Source organism: Urocampus carinirostris, chromosome 15 (assembly GCF_059441175.1).
Source record: "Urocampus carinirostris isolate Australia breed hairy pipefish chromosome 15, RoL_Ucar_1.0, whole genome shotgun sequence".
Classification (NCBI taxonomy): Eukaryota; Metazoa; Chordata; class Actinopteri; order Syngnathiformes; family Syngnathidae; genus Urocampus; species Urocampus carinirostris.
This window is the reverse complement of record NC_142363.1, coordinates 34651739-34671698: the sequence shown is the minus strand read 5'-3', so window position 1 is coordinate 34671698 and position 19960 is coordinate 34651739. Positions and strand designations below refer to the sequence as shown.

At 38.6% G+C, this 19960-nt stretch overlaps 2 protein-coding genes across 5 annotated transcripts in view; both read right to left on the bottom strand.

Moving 5' to 3' along the window:
• The window catches only part of aqr (aquarius intron-binding spliceosomal factor), a 73388-nt gene extending 66412 nt beyond the window's left edge, over positions 1-6976 (bottom strand). For both annotated transcript variants that reach the window (XM_088354556.1, XM_088354557.1), the window contains exons 1-9: positions 6856-6976; positions 6420-6527; positions 6290-6346; positions 4372-4412; positions 4265-4300; positions 4068-4188; positions 1927-2067; positions 259-327; positions 46-146 (exon numbers count right to left, since the gene is read on the bottom strand). In XM_088354556.1, coding sequence (XP_088210682.1) covers positions 46-146; positions 259-327; positions 1927-2067; positions 4068-4188; positions 4265-4300; positions 4372-4412; positions 6290-6346; positions 6420-6512 — 659 coding nt within the window. In that variant the 5' untranslated portion in view covers positions 6513-6527; positions 6856-6976. The remainder of the gene's footprint in view (positions 1-45; positions 147-258; positions 328-1926; positions 2068-4067; positions 4189-4264; positions 4301-4371; positions 4413-6289; positions 6347-6419; positions 6528-6855) is intronic.
• A 3759-nt stretch (positions 6977-10735) lies between these two features.
• Positions 10736-19960, bottom strand: part of dph6 (diphthamine biosynthesis 6) — a 136083-nt gene continuing 126858 nt past the window's right edge. For all 3 annotated transcript variants that reach the window (XM_088354270.1, XM_088354268.1, XM_088354269.1), the window contains exons 14-15: positions 16385-16739; positions 10736-10939 (exon numbers count right to left, since the gene is read on the bottom strand). In XM_088354270.1, the coding sequence (XP_088210396.1) occupies positions 10821-10939; positions 16385-16739 (474 nt within the window). In that variant the 3' untranslated portion in view covers positions 10736-10820. The remainder of the gene's footprint in view (positions 10940-16384; positions 16740-19960) is intronic.

Genomic DNA, 19960 nt, shown 5'->3' with positions numbered 1-19960 from the left:
TTTTAGTGATTGATTGTTTTTTAACCGAAAGAGAGAGTGATTAACTGTTGGCCCGCATCGGCGTCCATCTTGTCAAATTTTTTCTTGATAAGATTCCAGAACTTCTGCAGCTTGGGGACTTTTTTCAGTTCTTGTTGGAGTCGGGACTGGAAATCAAATATAGACGAGACAAACTCAGCAAATTTTGATTGATTAAACCTGTCAGCCTGATTTTAATTTCACTTAATTAGTGCAAAATAATGGTTTCCAGAATCTTACTGGTATCAGGCACATCCACATGGGCAAAGAGATGAGTTGTTGCACCTGCTCCCTGATCAAATCTACCTCCTACCATAGAGAAGAAACACAATTGACAAAATGCAGTAGACATTAAAGCGGCAAACTCTTTTTCTTTTCTTTTTTTTTAAATTTCGGCGCATTAACAAAACTCGGTTACTAAAATATTCAGAGGAGCACATCAATACAGAGTATGCAACAGTAGCACATTTTCAAACGAGACCTCTGCAGTGCTTCAATGCAGCAAAAAAGAAAAAAAAACAGTAGCCAAAAGGAGGTGGCTTGGCGCAATACTGCTACCTTGTGGACAAAAAAAACAATGGGAACCTATCTTGTCTCACAAAAAAGGTCATTATTATTAAAATTTACTTTTCTTTTTCATTTTAAGCAAGGTAGAGTTTGAAAAAAAAAATGGGGGTGGGGAAAGACGTGCCTAATGTGGCACTGAAAAACAACCTTACATCAAATCAAAGAAATGTGTCTGATTTATGCTGAAAACAATACTATTTATCTATATATTTGAGTATTTATCTATTTCTATGAACTATAAAAGGACGAAAGTCAACATAGAATCGAAAATCATTTGTGAAACATTAAATTATAATAATAAAGCAGGAAAAAGACATTTTTCTTACTTTATTTTCTTATTTTACAATTTGTTTCCAAGATGTACTTTTATTTACAACCAGATTATTTTCAACATTTTATTTTTCTTTTCTTTCTAATTTTACATTTAATTTTGGTCAGCATTATTTTTTCATAAAATAATAACTGTAGTAATTAAAATTTGTAGGATGACTTGACACCAAAACAATCGTGAAAACTAATGTTAAGATTTAAAAATTATTAGACATGATAGATGAATTCTCACCCATTTCAAAATACTTTGCCGCCACCTTGTGGTTACAAAAGAAATTACAAACATTACAACCAACAAGTTGGATTTAAGCATAAAACCTTTGTTGTTTACATTTGATTAACAGTTAAATACTCTAATATACACAAAAACAAAACCAAAAAACATTTGTTTATTTTAGAAATATTTAGTGCACTGTCAATACAGTAGTTTTAATCATCGATTTGAACTGAAAGCAGTGAGACTTGCAGAACAGAATGCAAAATGCAAATAAGTTAAGTAGGGGGATCCAGCATATTTTTATGCCGCAGAGCATTATGGGACTTGCAGTACAGAAACAAATGATACACGCAAACTTCGACTTACTCGCTCAAAAAAAAAGGCTTATGTGTATTGGTTAATTTCTATGGTTTTCAGACTCAATTTCTGCCCCAATAGCCAAAATTCCAGTTGTATCCTTCCATATATAGTGTAAGTTTATAGCCATGTACAAGCACACTTTGTAAACCACCGGGAGGCTGATACGGATAAAACATTAATTCGGATAGCTCCAATTGGCTCCCAGGAAACAAAAGGCAGAGGTCTGATTGGTATGAGTATGCTTGTTCTCTCGAAATGACTGAAATTCTGCGATGTACGCAAAAACAAGCAAATGAAAACCTGAAAACCCACAATACAACCATAATGATCAATTCCCTTTGTCTAAAAGTGTTTCTGTGAAAATCTGAGGTCTTATGTAAGAATACTGACCCATTCTACGTCCAAAAAAGTGTCGATTAAATGAGCTTACTCACAAGACTATTGAAGCAGTGATCGAGAAACTCCAGCAGCACTGTTTGCTCCTTCAGGGTTAGGCCACTTTCATCACCCGCTAACAGGGCTTCCAAGACACATTTGAAGAAAAAAGAAAAATGGCCTGGTTCCGTTTTGAACACCTGAAACAAAAAGTTGTTTAATAAAACTGGACATTTAAAGGGATACCCAAATTCGTAAACTTACAAAGTAGTTCATGTTTTTTGCAAAAACTGTGTGTGTCATAGGTATCTTCCAATTGTTTTCCAAGATAATGCATTTTGAACAGTCTCTCTCGTCTGACTTCCTGAGCTGTGACGTCATGTGGACAACACCAGCACCCTAGCAAGCCAGTCACCTTATTGGTTTACGTGTTAATTAGAGGTTTTAAGAATTTTAAGCTCTGCTAGTTATTGTTGAGAATGCATAGACTTTGTGTTGCAAGTGGGTGCAGCAAAGGTACAACAAATGGCGAGAAGGCAAACTGGCAAAAATAACACAAAGAGAGCTAACAGGGGTTAAACCAGCCGGGACACGGGAGGTTAGCCGGCTGTCAATAAAGGCTAACCGATCTGCAGAAAAGCGGGAAGCTGGTCAGCCAAAAGCATGCAGTCAGCAGCCAAGATAACCATAGATAAAATATAGAAAACCTCCACGGCAACAAACATGAACTCAGCTGTAAATATACCAAATGATCAAAGGCAGGCTTGTCGGATGCTAAAGAAGGCTAACCGGGACCAATGGCGGAAAAATGGGAGGCTGGCTGATTGAAAACAGGCACTAAGCAGCCCGGCTACCCGGGAACCTACGACGAAAAACGGCAACACACACAAAACAAGCCGGGTAAAAAAAAAAAGGGTACCAAACAAAACTAGAAATTTTCAAGAGCCCAGACACTAACGAAGAGCTGGACAATATTTTAGCAATTGCAATACACAAGGCAAAAACACAAAGGAAAAGTCACAATACCCTACCTAAAAAGGAGGCAAAGGCAAAAAAGAATGCACGCTGTACACGACAGCAGGTAAGCAAAAGTCCAATCACCCCAAGCAGAAATAAGCGCTATGCTATCGCTGTTTACTACAATCGTCTTCTGTTTTCAACGGGACGCGCCATTCTTTGTTGTCATCCGGTGACGTCACAGCTCTCTAGGGGTTATGAAGTCAATCGGTCAACTTTGAGACTAAATTTCTCGAGTCCCCCAATGCGTGAAATATTTAGCAACATATCTGCATGATTGTGGGGAGGAACACTTCCAAATTGAGGACAAAACGGTCTTTTAGAATCCCTTTAAATACAGGGGGTTGACTAGAGAAACTCGCGCTTAAGCTTCAGTTCAAAAACAGTGATGATCGCCTTCCCCTGACTCAAAAGTGCGCCGTTCTACGTCTCAATTTAAGTAAACAATGTTGGGATTCCATTGATATTAATCAAATCAGCTAATTTTGGGAACTTTTAATCAGTGGCAGAGGTCAAACCAGGAAGTGGCTAGCCAATCAAATAGCAGGATAATGTACATTGAGCTCAAAATGTTAGTGTGTGAATTTTGAGCCCTCATTTCAAATGTAATAAAATATTTTGCAATTAGATTGCAAACAATTGATAAACATATCAGCTCATTTGTTAAGACTTAGTCACTACCATGAGTCGGAACCAGGAAATAGCTAGCCAATCAAATTGCAGGATGATGTACATTGAGCTCAAAATGGTAGTGTGTGAATTTCGATCCCTCGTTTCAAATGTAATAAAATATTTAGCAATTAGATTGCAAACGATTGATAAACATATCAGCTCATTTGTTAAGACTTATAGTCACTGCCATGAGTCGAACCAGGAAATAGCTAGCCAATCAAATTGCAGCGTTCATCACTCTCAAATATCAGCGTGTGCATTTTGAGCCCAGCCTAACGAATTAGCAAAGAGCTAGAATAGAATAGAAAATACCTTTATTAACATTGTTACAAAACGGGCTGAACATATTGTGACAACAAAATTGGACGAGCTACCATCCATATCAAAATCGCATAGGTCCCACAAACATTAATTTCATAATATGACAGGGAACCTAAACATTCATCTGGCAAACAGCCCAGGGGCTACAATTTCAGAACCCAGTTGTAATGTGTCCTAGAAGATTGGTTACCTCCCAGGCAGGAACGTTTTCCCGGAACTTTTCGTTGACAATGCAGCAAATAGACATCAAATAAGCGTTGCTGGAAAATTCTGGAGTGTAGTTGACCCAAAGGTAGTTTTCCAGGTATTGACTGCAAGGAGATTTGTTGGGTTATATTTGAAGCCAGTCAAGAATAACAAAATAAAGATATGTGTCAACGGCAGCACCTGAACTCCAACAACATGATTTTTCTGATGGCAAATCTGAAAGGAGAACCATAAGATAAACATCTGCTTCTCAATATTAAAGAAAATACTTCTTGATATGTACTCACTTGGACATAAGAATCTCTTTTTCATAAATCTCCTCCATCACCTAAAAACAAAGATGGTTAGATGTTCATTATTGTATAGTGGACCCCCTGAATACGGCATTCCTTCCCAACAAGATTTCATTTTACAGAGTGGAATAAGATATTTTTTGGACCCCTCTTTACGATATTTGCCCATCTATACGACGTCAATAAATTTTAACGTTGCGGCGCTGGTATGTTTTCCAAGATGACTGTCGGTTGTTGGCTTGTGTCATGAAAATACAGATTTTTCTATTGGCTGAACTACTTCCCACAATGTCTTTTTCTTTATTTACCAAGTTCAAAATCTCCTACGCTTTGAAAAGACTTAATAAGTCAGAGATACAATGCTGTATGTTAATACTCTTTTCGCTATGGGTCCCAAGGCCTTCATTGATGCTAAAGGGAGAAGCAAAAACATGATGACCCTGGAAACAGAAACGCCATTATCAAGGAATATAAAGAAAGCATTGTTACCGTTGCTAAGGAATATGTCCGAGGCCAATCTACGAATGTGAAAATAATTAAGAACATTGAAGTATTCCACCCTGGTCATCCTGGAAGGGGGATTTCCACTTTTGAAGCCCCTTCTCAAGGTTTCTTTTTTCCTCACGCTGAGGTTTTAAGTTTTTCTTTGCCCGCAAGTTTAAGATCAGGCGATGGTGAAATGGTAATCCTGTGCAGTCCTTTGAGACATTTTTGTGATTAAGGGCTGTATAAATAAATGTGACTTGACTTAAAGCAATAACGTGGACGTTTTATAATCAGTTTTAAATTAAATCCGCCGTCTCCTCCCCCTCTGCATCACCCACTAACTCCACTGTACCAGCCAAATTTTGTATCTATTTTATTCAGCCAGTACAAACCATAAACATGATATATACAAGAAATCATTTGACACGCGAACACTCAATAATCATAAAATATTTGATTTAAAAGAATAAAAAGAATAGAGTAAAAAATATATTGTAGTGTGTAATACAAGGTAATTCTATAGAATAGTTAAAAAGAAAGAATATGTAAATAACAAGACTAGAGTAGAATAGGTCGGAGGAACGCGGTTGGCATAATAATACTATACACAACAACCTAAATCAATTCCCGTTGAACATACGGATAGCGGAAGGGTAAAAACTCTCTTTAAGACGTGAAGTCGTGCTCGCAATGGAGCGAAGACGGCGACCTGACGGCAGGTAATCAAAATACATGCGAGCAGGGTGACTGGTATCGTCTATAATTTTTAGTGTCCGTTTTCTAGTTCGATCGATGTAGATACAGGGACGGGAGGTCAGTACCTATTATTTACTCTGCCGTCCTAACTACTGATTCCATCTTTGACAATTCTTTCTGATTGAAGCGACCAAACCAAACTGTGATTGACCTAGTTAAAACGGATTCAATGATAGCACGATAAAAATTGACTAGAATGGATTGACGGACTCCGAATGATTTGAGTTGACGAAAGCCACACAAAATTATTTTTAATGTCAATCAATCATACTTTTGCACTATACACATAAGTTGTACTTATTAGATCCTCGTCTTGGGATCAAGAGATTGCAGGTTCGAGTCTTGGATCCTTCGTGTTATATGTCGAAGTGTCCTTGGGCAAGACACTGAATCCCTAAAGCTCCCAATAAGCAGGTCGGCGCCTTGCATGGCTGCAATTGGTGTGTGAGTGTGTGTGTGAATGGTTAAGTGTGAAGCACATTGTAAAGCGCTATGGGAGGTCTCCATTGACTTGAAAAGCGCTAGATAAATGCGGACCATTGACCATTTATAGTGTTATATTAATTTGTAAATCTGTGATAACAGGGTTATTTCCACTTTGGAAACCCCACATCAGAACGTATTCATGTCGTATCCAAACATAAACTGGCAACAATGAAGACAAGCTCACCTTTGGGTCAAACGGTAATTTGTTTTTGGCATGGGGGGCCCAGTATTTGTTAGCCAGCTGCAAAACACACACAAATAGAGATATATATTTGCACTTACTAGACACGAATCTGTTATTTTTCTAGTTTTACCTGCGTGACATATTCTGCATTGATCTGGGACACGGACGGAGCCGCGACCTTCTTTACAGGGGTTTCCTTCTCGGTTGTGACTGTCCCAAGCATCTTGACGTCGAATAACTGTCAGAAAAAGACGTCATTTCGACACGTGTAATACAAAACATGCCCATTATTAAATGAAAGACGCTGGGGGAGATAAATGTTCTTGAATACATATTGAAGACATTAGTTTGCGAATATAAATGATATGTAACAATATAATGTATATTTTGGGGTTGTGAGTTAATACAATTTGGGTTTTTTTAAACGACCAAGCAATTTCAACTAGACAACATCGTATTTACGCTTTTAACAAAGCGAAATAAAACTTGTTCATTCTCCTGTTAAGCCCACCTTAGTTCTCAGTAATTATAGCAAAAAAATATATATTTTTAAGGGTTTAACAAACCTTTTTTGCCCCAAAGTTATTCTTTCAGCGTGGACGAAAACTTGAATTACGCATGGACAAAACAAAACGCGCTGAAAGCGACACACTTCCGGGTTGCAGTACGGCGTAAATTGTGGTCCGGTGAGCAACTAAGACGAAAAAAATATTCCTACGTACATAAATACAGTATTGTGCTACAAATAAAACCATCCGACCCTTGCCAAAAATGGAATTAATAAAAACTACAATCTAACATTATAAGTTTGTATGTGGGTTAAATATATATTTTTCCCAAAATGACAGACTTTACCAACGAAAGAATAATGGGGGAAAACAAGTTTTATTTAGATATATTTAAAAATCTAGCATTTTTGTTTCAAAAATGCCTTTACGTTGAAAGTCGCTGGATATTGATGTGAATTTATTTTATTGTCTCATCTCATTTACTGCACCGCTTATCCTCAGTTGGGTCGCGGGGGTGCTGGAGCCCATCCCAGCAATCATCGGGCAGTGGGCAGGGGACACCCTGAACTGGTTGCCAGCCAATCGCAGGGCACACAGGGACAGACAACTCGCTCGCTCATTCACACCTAGGGACAATTTGGACCGGCCAATCCACCTGAAATGCATGTCTTTGGATTGTGGGAGGAAACCGGAGTGCCCGGAGGAAACCCACGCAAGCACGGGGAGAACATACAAACTCCGCACAGGTAGTCCGGTAGCTGGATTTGAACCCACTAAGGAGGTTCCCAAGACCTTAGAACTGTGCTGCACACGCTCTAACCACTGCGCCGCCGTGCTGCCCTTATTTTATTGTATTATGTTCAATAATATACAGATTAACCCAACTATAACACTGACAAAAGTAATAATTCCAAACTAATTCCAAAATATCACCCAGTAACAAGAATAACACGATTTCTAATTTCACTACTATTATTATTAACGTTTCCTACCATTCAAAGTAAGTACAATTGTATATACAGTGTATCCTGGGGTATAATTTTGAGAAACTGTTTAAATTTAGGCTATTTTTTAGTTCATAAATGACTTATAATTCCTGTTGATGATATCTGTGTATTAATTGTTATTACAACATCCATTTTGGCCTGGTCATCCTGAAAGGGGGATGGCCGCATGTGCGGTACCTTCTCAAGGTTTCTTCATTCTCCTCATGTTGAGGTTTTTGAGTTTTCCCTTGCCCTCATGCAGGTTTTAGATCAGGGGTTGGTGTCATAATAGTCTGTAGTTTGCAATCATCTGTGGTCTGTGCAGCCCTTTGAGACTCTTTGTGATTAAGGGCCAAACAAATAAACATGACTTGACTTGAGGTTTTTGAGTTTTTCCTTGCCCTCATGTAGGTTTTAGATCAGGGGATGGTGTAAAAATAGGCTGTAGTTTGTAATAATCTGTGGTCTGTGCAGCCCTTTGAGACTCTTTGTGATGAAGGGCGTCCCAAATAAACAGGACTTGACTTAAAAAATGATATAACATTAAGAGTATTTTTTTTCCTATTTTTCTAACTTGTCATGTTTATTTGTATGGCCCTTAATCACAAGGTGTATCAAAGGGCTACAGGATGAAAGAAAGAAAGAGAGAAAAAGAGCAAGAGAGAACTAAAGAAAAACAGGACTGGAGAAAGAGAGGAAAAAGAAAGGACAAAAGGAAGAGAGAAAGACAGGACTATAGGAAGCGAGAATGAAAGAAAGGACAAAAAGAAGAGAAAGAGAAGGAAGGAGGAGAGAAGAAAGACAGGTAGCAAGAAAGATCAAAAGAAGAGAGGAATACAGAAAGACGTAAGAAAGGAAGAAATAAAGAAGGAATGAAGAGGAAAAAAAACAAGAGAGAAAGAGCTAGAGAGAAAGAAACAGAGAGGAAAGAAGGAAGAAATTGACGGATGAAGAAAGAGAGAAAAGAGAAGAGATTAAAAACTTGTAATTGTACATTACATTGAATATTCCAAATATTTTATTGAGCATTAACATATCACCCAAAAATGAAATAAAATAAAAAAAGGTCGTAAAATTAAACTACCTAATATTAAAGAGATTCAAGAGTGTCCTTGTCATGAATCTAATATGCTAATGACATTTTCTGTGCAACCCGATTTACAGTATTTATAGGTAAGGTTTAAAACAAGGTGTTATAAATACAATATGTATATACAATATATTAAAGACTATTTACATATATATATAATGTGTTGTATATGTGCGTCAAGGTGCAGCTGAGTAATAAGGTGTTTTGTGTTATGCCTTACAGCCTAAAAGTATAACGACAGTGTTTATACATTTTCAAGATAAAAAAAAACGCCGTAAAATAATAAGATGTATTTCATTTCTAAATAATAATGCGAAAAAACTGGAAAGCAAAAAAAAAAAACAACAAAAAACAACTGTACTGCGTTGTTTAATTTAGACAGCAGAGGGCAGCACACACCATTGAATAGATCTACTTGGGCGGCTTGATTCTACAATTCGAGACAACGAGGCTTTGTATCAAATATATTATTGATATATTTTTTATATGATACATAAAAATAACGCTAACAAAATACGTCAGGATTCCCAGGTGGTGATGTCTTTCCCAAATCCAAAATTACTTTTTATAGTAATAATAACTTTTGTTTTATTGAAATTCCTGCTGAAATATGTGTATAGTTTTTGGTAAGTGTCCTGCAAGGATGAGTCCAACAGTGCCACCTGCTGGTATGGGGTGGGGTTTGGTTTTGGCTTCTGACATGTGACCGGGAGGCGGGGTTTGTTGGCAGTTTTCAGAGGGAACTGCTACTGGTAAGACACATCTTTTGGTGCTCCACAAAAGAAGTTAATTTTAAACATTAAAACCACAGCTGACAAATCTCTCAACGTGCACAGTAATGTGATTGATGTTGTCAAGTTGTTTAGATTTATTTTCATTTTGTTTCTGTTTTACTAAAATATTAATTCCCCTTATAGAGATCAAAGCCAGCAGAAAAGCTAATGTTGTGACTCATTCATTTGCAGGTAAATTGTACCCATTTTTATACTCATTATTGTTTTTATTTCTATTTTCTCATATACATTAAAAAGGATGATGTTGGTTAAAATTCAGACTAAAGAAAAATATGTTGAATTCATTGTAAACGTTAAAAATCCACTATACGATCTGTATTCTAAAATGTATTTTATGTCATTTGAAAGGAAAGCTCTTTGATATGCTTTGTTGGGCAGTTTTCAGAGGGAACTGCTACTGAGATCAAAGAGATCAAAGCCAGCAGAAAAGCTAATGTTGTGACTCATTCATTTGCAGTAACTGTAATAAAAACCTCATCATCCAGTCCAGCGTGAATGTGGGACAAGTACACCGCGGTTACACATATATATGTATATATATATATATATATATATATATATATATATATATATATATATATATATATATATATATATATATATATATATACACACACACATGTGTGTATATCTATCTAGACATCTATCCATCTATCTAGCTAGACATCTATCTATCATCTATCCAACTATCTAGACATCTATCTACCTATCTAGACATCTATCTAGACATCTATCCATCTATCTAGACATCTAGCTAGACATCTATCTATCATCCATCCATCTATCTAGACATCTATCCATCTATCTATCCAGACATCTATCCATCTAGACATCCATCTATCTAGACATCCATCTATCTATCTAGATATCTATCTATCTAGACATCTATCTATCATCTATCCATCTATCTAGACATCCATCTATCTATCTAGATATCTATCTATCTAGACATCTATCTATCATCTATCCATCTATCTAGACATCCATCTATGTAGACATCCATCTATCTAGACATCCATCCATCCATCCAATGCAGCAGGAGTGCCACGTGATGATGATTAGCAAGATCTGTAAAGTACCAAACTTTATTTTTTAACAAATATTATACAATGAAATACTGTACAATGCATTGAGTCCGATCCGGTTCTGTTTCTACAAACTGAGCCAGCAGGACAAGTGAAGAATGTCGGAATGGGCCAAGTCCAGGACCGGCACGAGGGCCACAGCTGGACTGGAGTCCCCGAGGAGTTTTTTCAAAGCAGCTTCAAGACCTGGTGAAAGAAGAACAAAAATATCCATATTTCAAATGAAATCTGAGATTGCGTATTCAAAGACGATGCGTGGAGGGTTCGTTTTTCGTGATCTATTGCAACTGAGGTGGATTATTAGCGTGATTCCTCGGCGCCACCTTCAGGGCTCATCGGGCTTTTCAAAAAAATGTGTGAGGCCTGTAGCCATGGGAGTTTTACTCGTGCTAGGCTGCCTCCCAAACGGATTGAATTAGTCAAATGAAGCGGCCATGATAGCAAAGTGTTGGACGATGAACATTCCTTTAGGGGGGAGGGAAAAAAGCCGGGGGGGGGGCTATTAAAGACCCTTTGACGATTAATCGTGCTCGCTACTTGAGTCAAATGACAGTTAAAAAAATACAAGGTTAGAAGTACAGACAAAAGAAAAGTTAACTCTTTTTTATCCTCCAAAAATGTGTAATTAGAACCATACACAGGGTTGGATTTAGGGATCATACTCATATTTTATTCCTGCAGTCCGAATGATTAAAATGAGATGATTTTGTAAAAAATTTTCACTGCTCAACTGCTATTTAAGGTCAACAAAAAAATAGTGCCAGAAAACATCCAAAAATTATTCACTTGGAAAGAGGGAAGTTATAACTTAAGGGGCTGTCGTAAATTCATAATCCCAAAGGTGAGAACCACCAGGAAAAGTATGTGCGTGTCTGTGTGTGGAGTCAAACTTTGGAACAATGACGAGATCAAACAATGTCCAACTATTCACTTGTTCAAATTTAAATACAAAGGAACATTCCTGGAGGAATACAGAGATAAAGAAAATGGGGTATGAGTGATACTAGAGATTGGGAATAGTGCGTCTAGAACAATGGTTAACTTTGTTGTTATTGTTGCTATTGTTATATCATAACTTTTATTAATATTATTGTTGTTATTATCATTGGTGTATTTAATAGGGAAGATGAAGGGGTAGGGAATATAAGCATCTGCTTCTGACTACCCCATTTTGAACATGTTATGTAACATTATTTTGTAGTTGAGTTCTTGTTTTTATTTTGTTTCAAGGTTTGAAATAAAGTTTTCATTCATTCATTCATTCATTCCTAAAATCCCAATCCAAAACATACACAAAGTAAATTGAATGCTATTCTTGAACTGCTTGGAAAATATGGACGCTTTTGAAAGGTAAGACTCTAAAGTTTTGTCACAAACTGAAATAATCACTGCACGTGCTACTCACATAGAGTATTCAGTTTGTATTCTCATCTGAATTTGTATTTGCTATCAAATGCCTGCAAAGGAGTGTAGCATGGGCACCTTCGCTGGAAAACAAATGAGATAATTGTTTGAAGCCTTACCTAGTACCTTGTCAAATTTGATCACAATCTAAAAAAACTAAACATTGTATTTTACACATTTTTCTACTGGTAGGTCTAGGGGGTTTCCAAAAGTGGCCATTTGGAGACAATCAGTCAGTACACAACCCTTAAACTTTGCATCTGTGTATTTTACTTTGGCCATTTTTTAGACATTGTGAAAGAGTTGTAAATGTTTGAATTAAGAACTGAATCCATGATTGTCCACTTGCACGTAATAATGGTGCCTAAAAGAAACTGTGCTTGGACACAGAGGGGCAGTTCCTATTTTTCATATGTGGCCGGAAGGTTTTTTTTTAAGCCTTAATGAATGTATTTCCTTGGGTTGTCCTTGTGTGATATTCAAATCGGTTTGATGATCTGAAACCTTTGTGAGTGATCAAGATTGAAGGATTTCATACATTTGACGATAAAAGATTTTATACGATTGAAAACAAGTTACATTTATTGAGTGCAATGAAGATTTTCACCGAGTAGCCTTAAGTTCAATGACAGGTCACGCTGATCCGAATGCAGAATATTTTGTCTAGTTCTGTTGATAAGAGGATTCTGACGCAGGACGGCAGACATTGTTTGGAGAAGTTGTTTTGATTGGTCCAGACATCGCGACGCTCTTCTCCGAGATGGTGGGGCCCACGTGGGGGCTTCCCTGGCACGCCCATGGGAGGAGCCGGCACACCAGCTTGCGGAAAGACGCGGCACGAGAGAAGAAAGGCAGAGGACGAGAGAGAGGAGGCTTGACAGAGTCTCGAACGACACTAATTCAGCCATATTCGATGGAGTTCACTTAGTTAAATGGTTTAAGAAAATAAATCTGCCCCCTGTGTGGAAATGCCAGTCTCTTGTCCATCTTTTCCATCAAGAAACGAGCGCGCATTGTTAGGGTGAACGTAGGTTGTGTTTTGTTAATGGAGTCGGATAACTAACTCGAACAATTTGGTAAACGGTACATTTTAATATTTAATTCCTAAATATTTGCCAAGACCACTGAAATCGGCAAGGGGGCGAATGCTTCTGTTGCCAAAACCAAAGAGCTCGGGGGGAGCTTTTGATCGTGAGTAACAAGTCGGGACAAGATGTTTAAAGGTTTCATAGCAAGCATATGTCACATCAGTCAGCTGGCAATCCTCACGCGAATAATGCAAAAAGTGTGTGGTGTGTGTGTGTGTGTGTGTGTGGAGGGGGGGGGGCTACATCCACATTGCCATTTTCCGTTCTGGACGCCAGAGGTGTGAGGCTTTTTCCCCCTTTTGACTTTTCCGATTCATCGGCCCCCGATGAGTGAGGGGCCCTGACCCGTAAAGATGCCTGGGGGGCGGAGTTAGGGGTAGGAAGGGGCGGGGCTTAGCTTCTCGCACGAGCCGGCAAACTCCGAACGCCTCGGAAAATAAACAGGGTTCGTACACTTTTTTCTATGGCCAAAGTGAATCCCTTTTCAAGCACTTTCAAGCAATGTTCCCTCTAATTTTCCAGGGGTCTGAGCGTTCACACCAAGTCGGTGAGCAACGCTTGAAACAACAGTGAGCAACAGCAATCCCAAGTGTGGCAACTAAGTCATTAGTAGTCAGGGTTGGGTAGGGTTACTTTAACTTTCAATGACTTTTGGATGACTCCAATACCAAATATGCTCATAAAAGACAAAAGAAACTAAATATGAATCAAATGATGACTCACAACACGTGGTAAGCTTTCTCTCCTGGCTTTGATCTCTTTGATCTCCGGCAAAACGAACATAAAATGCGACACAAACAAAATGAAAATAAATCCAAACAGCTTGCCGACATCATGTTTGCCGTTCCATGTATTCTGTTACCCCCCAAGCCTGCACAAAATTTAGTAATTTTATTCATATTTAGTTTCTTTTGTCTTTTATTAGCATTTTTGGTTTTGGAGTAATCCAAAAGTAATTGAAAGTAATCAAGTTAAAGTAACCCTACCCAACCCTGTTAGTAGTACGATACACAACTGTATTTTATCACATTTTTGAGTGGAAGTACGATGTTGGCAACAAGATTGACTTGGTATAATTGGAAATGATTTGAATGCAACACAAACTTTTCCCTGTTTTTTTTTCCCTATTTGTTTAAATTCCTTTAAAAAAATCTCATTGTGTTTATTTTTTCACAGCTGTTATTTTTTTTCTTTTTGTTCTCTATTTACTTTTTTTCCTTTGTTTCTTTCTTTTCTTTCTGGCTTTTTTCTGAATTTTTCCTCCTTTTTTCTTTTCCCTTTGTTTCTTTTTTTCTCAGCTTTTCAGCTTTTTTCATTTTGGTATTCTTTTCTTTTTTGTTCTATTCCCCCTTCCTTTAAGTCATTTTGTGCATAATTTTACATAATATTTGGTCATGTTGGGATTAAAGAAGCAACCTGAAGAGCCGTTTAGGACCCGAAAGAGTCGCTTCCTTTTAGTGAGCCGAGCCGAAGAAGCCGGTTCTTGAAAAACTCTGCTGACTTTACTCAACTTCGCTCTACTTCGACCTTGACTTCAAAATACCGCATTTAGAACACAGCGTCAGGGGAACCAGTGTATTTTTACCTTCATGCACTGTAACTTTGACTTAATTCGCTTCTTAATTAGCAATTTGGAGCCCTGATTTTTGTGCGCTGGCTAGATTTTCTTTTCAAGTCCATTTTTTTTCCAGCACGTTTAAAAGGAGAAATCCAGCGTCGATCAAAATAACTTTTATATTGCTGTTGACTTCAATGACTGAAATAAAGTCACTATCTTGCTGCTAGCACATACTTTGTGCTATTTTGAGCTGTTCCTATCTGCGATCTTTTTGTGTCAACGGGCTGCTATAAACTGACATGAATTCTGCCATTCTGCTTCAACAATGCACGCTCAATTTGGAAAGGGGTCTACAGTTGTTGGGTAATAATGGAGTTAAATACCAAAGGCAAAAAAGAAAGTACTGTATGTATAAAAAGCAGAAAAATTAGCCAAATTTGGACTCATTTTAATTATATTGATTGCTCCAATTGAAGTGCATTCGATTTTTAAATCTTGCTGACTGCTATTGTTACTACTATTGTTAGCTGCTCAGTCCCCAAAAATCTCACTTCGTCTTTTTAACTATTTTACCTCCACTTTTTCTCTCTCTAGCCAGCCATGTTAGCCATCTGGCTGCAGCCTTTCGCTAGTCGCTGTCTGTGTAAATAAAGCTGGCTTCATCCGTCAGTACTTGACTTTTTGCCACTGTTTCCTTCTCTAGCCACATGAAACAAAGCCTGCTTCGTTTTTCTCGTTTCAAGTTTTTCTTACCACCTTTCCTTCTCTAGCTACTCATGTTAGCCACTTGGATGCAGTCTAGAGCTAGGCACTAGTGTTAGCTGCTCCGTCTAAATCAGGGGTGTCAAACTCATTTGAACTCGGGGGCCACGCGATAGAACAAACATTCTGTCGGGGGCCGGACTAGTAGATTAAAGAGAAAGAAAAAGAAAGATAAAGAAATAAGAGAAAGAGGGAGGGAAAAGGAGAGAGGGCGGGACAAAGAAAGAAAAAGAGAGAGAGGGAGAGAGCGTGAGGAAACAAAAGAGATAAAAATAGAAGTCGTGAGAGAGGGGGGAAGAAAGGGAGAGGAAGAAAGAAATCCAAAGAGAAATAGAAAGACAGAGGGAGAGAAAAAAGAAAAGGAAGCGCGAAGGGTAGGAAGAAAGAAAGAGAAAAGAGAGAAAAGGAAAAAAGGAAGTTAGAGCAAAAGAGGTTAAAAGCCAGAGAGACAAAGAGCAACAAGGGAAGAGAAAAAGCGAGACAGAGAGTGAAAGAGACAGAGACAGAGTGGGAGAAAAGGGGTGGAAAAGAAAGAGAGAGAGAGAGAGAGAGAGAGAGAGAGAAAAATAAATACAAGTACAGTGTCTTTGTCCGAGCGATCTAGCTTTGGCAAAATCAAGTTGACATATTTCAACCTGCAGCTTGTTTTTCTCTTGGGCTTCTCTGATTGTTGTCTCGCGGGCCGGATTCAATCCCTTAGCGGGCCTGATCTGATCTTCACTTTTTCCTTTTTAACCTTTTGATGTTAACCCCTTTCCAGTGGTGAAGTATTACACACTGTCCCTTTAATTGAAAACTATCTCATTTGTGTGCGCAAACCTTGAGCGACTGCTCGCGCCAGCGCGTGCGGGCACTTGTAGAACACCCGGGCACACAGCGGCAACAGCTCCGTCTTCTTCAGGGCTTCTTCAAACGCCGCACAGACGGCGTCCGTGGCCTCCACATCCGAATCGTCCCTAGGCAGCTCGGCCGCCGACAGGCCGAGGGACAAGGAAGCGGCGCCGCCATCGGACGAAGTCACGACGCGACACTCGATGCGGCCTCCGCGCCAAGTCGAGTTCACGCGATCCCGAGTTCTCTGGACGGGATCGTCCTGGACGGCCGTGACGTGGATCTCCACGGCGGCACCTTTGGGCAACGCCGGTACTACAGCAACCGACAAGGATGGCGGTTCCTGCAACGGTACAAGACGCAAATTTTTGATTTCCTCTGGAAATAAAAATCGATGTATATCCATAAGATTTTGTTATATTAGACACAAGAGGAGAAGAGGATTTGTAAAATGTATTTAATAGGGAAGATGACGGGGTAGGGAAAATAAGCCTCTGCTTCTGACTACCCCTTTTCGAACATACTATGTAACATTATTTTGTTGTTGAGTTATTGTTTTTGTCCTGTTTTTATTTTAGTGTTCGAAATAAATTTTTCGTTCATTCATTCATCATATTCAACCTGCAGTGTTCTGGCTTGCCCACGTCCCTGCGTCCCAGACGCATCATTTTTGCCGGGGACGCATAGTGTCAATTGAACGTCCGTCCCCGGGACGCAACTTTTTTGACACCAAATTGTCATTATTACCCGATCATTTTTTTTTAACAAAGATTTACCGCACTCCAAACCTTTCGTCAGGCAGATCCGCCATTGTTGTTTTGGTCTCGCGCCGATCTCGGCAAACGAGATCTCGTTGCTTCGAGATGACGTCATTGTTTTGTTGGTTGTCGAGTGAAAGAGAAGTAATCCCTCAGAAAAAAACGTTGGTATTAAGTGCAAATCAACAAAAAAATTGGAAATTTCTTCAGTGTCAGTAATAAGTCGAAACTTAATGCAGAAAGTGATAACAACGGCAATAATTCCGGCACGAAAAAAACGGCGGAAAAATTATTCAGAAGATCGCAAAGGCAAGGAAAACACGTGCGTCGAAGCGAACGATTCGACGAAAGAAAATAAACAAATGAATACTCCTAGCAAAAAAAGGAATTTTCTGCCAAAATGGACTCTATTATATTCCTGGTTACCCTATGAGGAGGATGATAACAGAGGCTACATGTTCTGTGATGCGTGTACCCAGTGTGACAAAAAAACTGGACTGCATAAATCATTTTGCAACACGAACTTTCAGAAAAGCACATTGGATCGGCACAACGACAATGAAAACCATAAATTAGCTATGGAAATTCTGTTGCTGCAGGAAGAGAGAGGCAAGTATGAACGGATACGACATCAAAAAGAAGACGTGCCCATGCTTTCACTGCTGAAGATCGTTAAGTGGATGGCAGTATTTTCACTATTTTGTATAATGTACAAAAGTGTGAACTGAAAAATCTGAAGCGATAACTGCTTTGTATTAACAATTAACTGTGATAATTAAAACTGAATGAAAATATAGATTTATATAATTTTTCAGCAATATTATTTTGTATAATTTACAATATTGTTGTGAACTGAAAAATCTTGAAGAGATAACTGATTTGTATCACCAATAAACTGTGATGATCAAAACTGAATGAATATATAGTTTTATATTACATATTTGTCGCCGATTTACAATTTCAACCTTGGTAACACTAAATTTTGGGGACCCATAGATCTGTGTTGGGACCAGTGTTCCCTCTAAGCTGCGCGCAAGAAAATCTAGCCAGCGCACAAAAATCAGGGCTCGAAAATGCTAATTAAGAAGCGAATTAAGTCAAATTTACAGTGCATGAAGGTAAAAACACACGGGTTCCCCTGATGTTGTGTCCTGAATGCGGTATTTTGAAGTCGAGTAAAGTTAGTAGAGTTTGTCGAGAACTGGCTTCTTCGGCTTGGCTCACTAAAAAGAACCAGCTCTTTCGGGTCCCAAATGGCTCTTTAGGTTGTTTTTGCTTCTTTAATCCCAACATGACCAAATATTATGTAAAATTACGCACAAAATGACTTAAGGGAAGGGGGGGAAATAGAACAAAAAAGAAAAAAAAAATACCAAAATGAAAAAGTAGTGAAAAGCTGAGACAAAAAGAAACAAAAGGAAGAGAAAAAAAGAAAATTTAGAAAAAAGCCAGAAAAAAAGAAAAGAAAGAAATGTAGGAAAAAAGTCAATAGAGAACAAAAAGAAAAAAGCAACAGCTTGGAAAAAAATACAATGAGATTTTTTTTAAAAGGAATTAAAAAAAAAAGTAGGAAAAAAAACACGGAAAAAGGAAGAAAAAGTTGTGTTGCATTCAAATAATTTCCAATGATATCAAGTCAATCTTGTTGCCAACATTGTACTTCCACTCAAAATGTGATTAAGTACAGTTCTGTATCTTACTAAAGAAGCCCCCCAAAAATGTTAACATTATCCGACAAAATATATGAGCAAATAAAAATAAATGGATATTTTTTGAAAGAATTGTAAGAACAAACGACGTTTGTAGGCTGTACAACCTTTGCAATAATACATGAGTCAATTCATTCAAAAGAGAAAAATCATTTTGCACTGCCGGAAACTCCGCAAAATGTAACTTGATGTCAAGTTTTGGATCATGAACTATCTTGCCACACTTGGGATTACGGTTGCTCACTGTTGTTTCAAGCGTTGCTCACCGACTTTGTGTGAATGCTCAGACCCGTGGAAAATTACAGGGAACATTGGTTGGGACCCATAGATTTTTGAGCATGCGAGTCCCCGGGACCCATCACTTTTCACATGTAAAATGAACACTGAACCTGGTTCGACTCCAAAGTACAAACGGATTCTATACAAGGCGTCTCCAACCTTTTTCAAGCCGAGAGCTTCTGTTTGTTACCGATAAGTACCCAGGGCTCAGGCTTTTCTTTTGCAACTCGACGTTCCGGGCAGCGTCGGTTTGTAGGCAAACACGTCTCTCGGCGATATAATCATCATCAACTTTTCAAGACGGCCGTGACAGATCGGCCATTACCGGCAGATTGTGAGCCGACCCGCCCTCATAATGGTAGCGTGCCAAAACCCGCAAAGAATCTATAACGCTTTCCAACGCCGTAAACAAAAAACAAACCTGACAGGTCCCGTTCCCGACGACTTTTCACCTCTCCCTTGGCTTTCTCTCTCTTTTCTTAACCCGAGCCGGCGGCCGCCATTACCCAGAAGTATCGGCGCCCCCCCCACTCTCTAATCATACTCGGTGCTAGCATCATCCGCTAATGGGACAGAAATGAGTGTTTTATATAAGCGGCGTTTCTGCCCAAGTCGATAGGGTGAAAACACTTAACCTCCTTTTCAATTTGCTGGATCAATTTTCATCCACTTACACGGCGATTCCTAAGTGGACGATAATAACGGGTTAGCCGCGTCTTTCTGTATTTCTTCTTTTTTTTACTTGACGAAAAAAATCAAAAAGAGCTGCGGACGACAATGAGAACGTCTTCGGAATCTCGCCATCTGTCGGCCTTTGT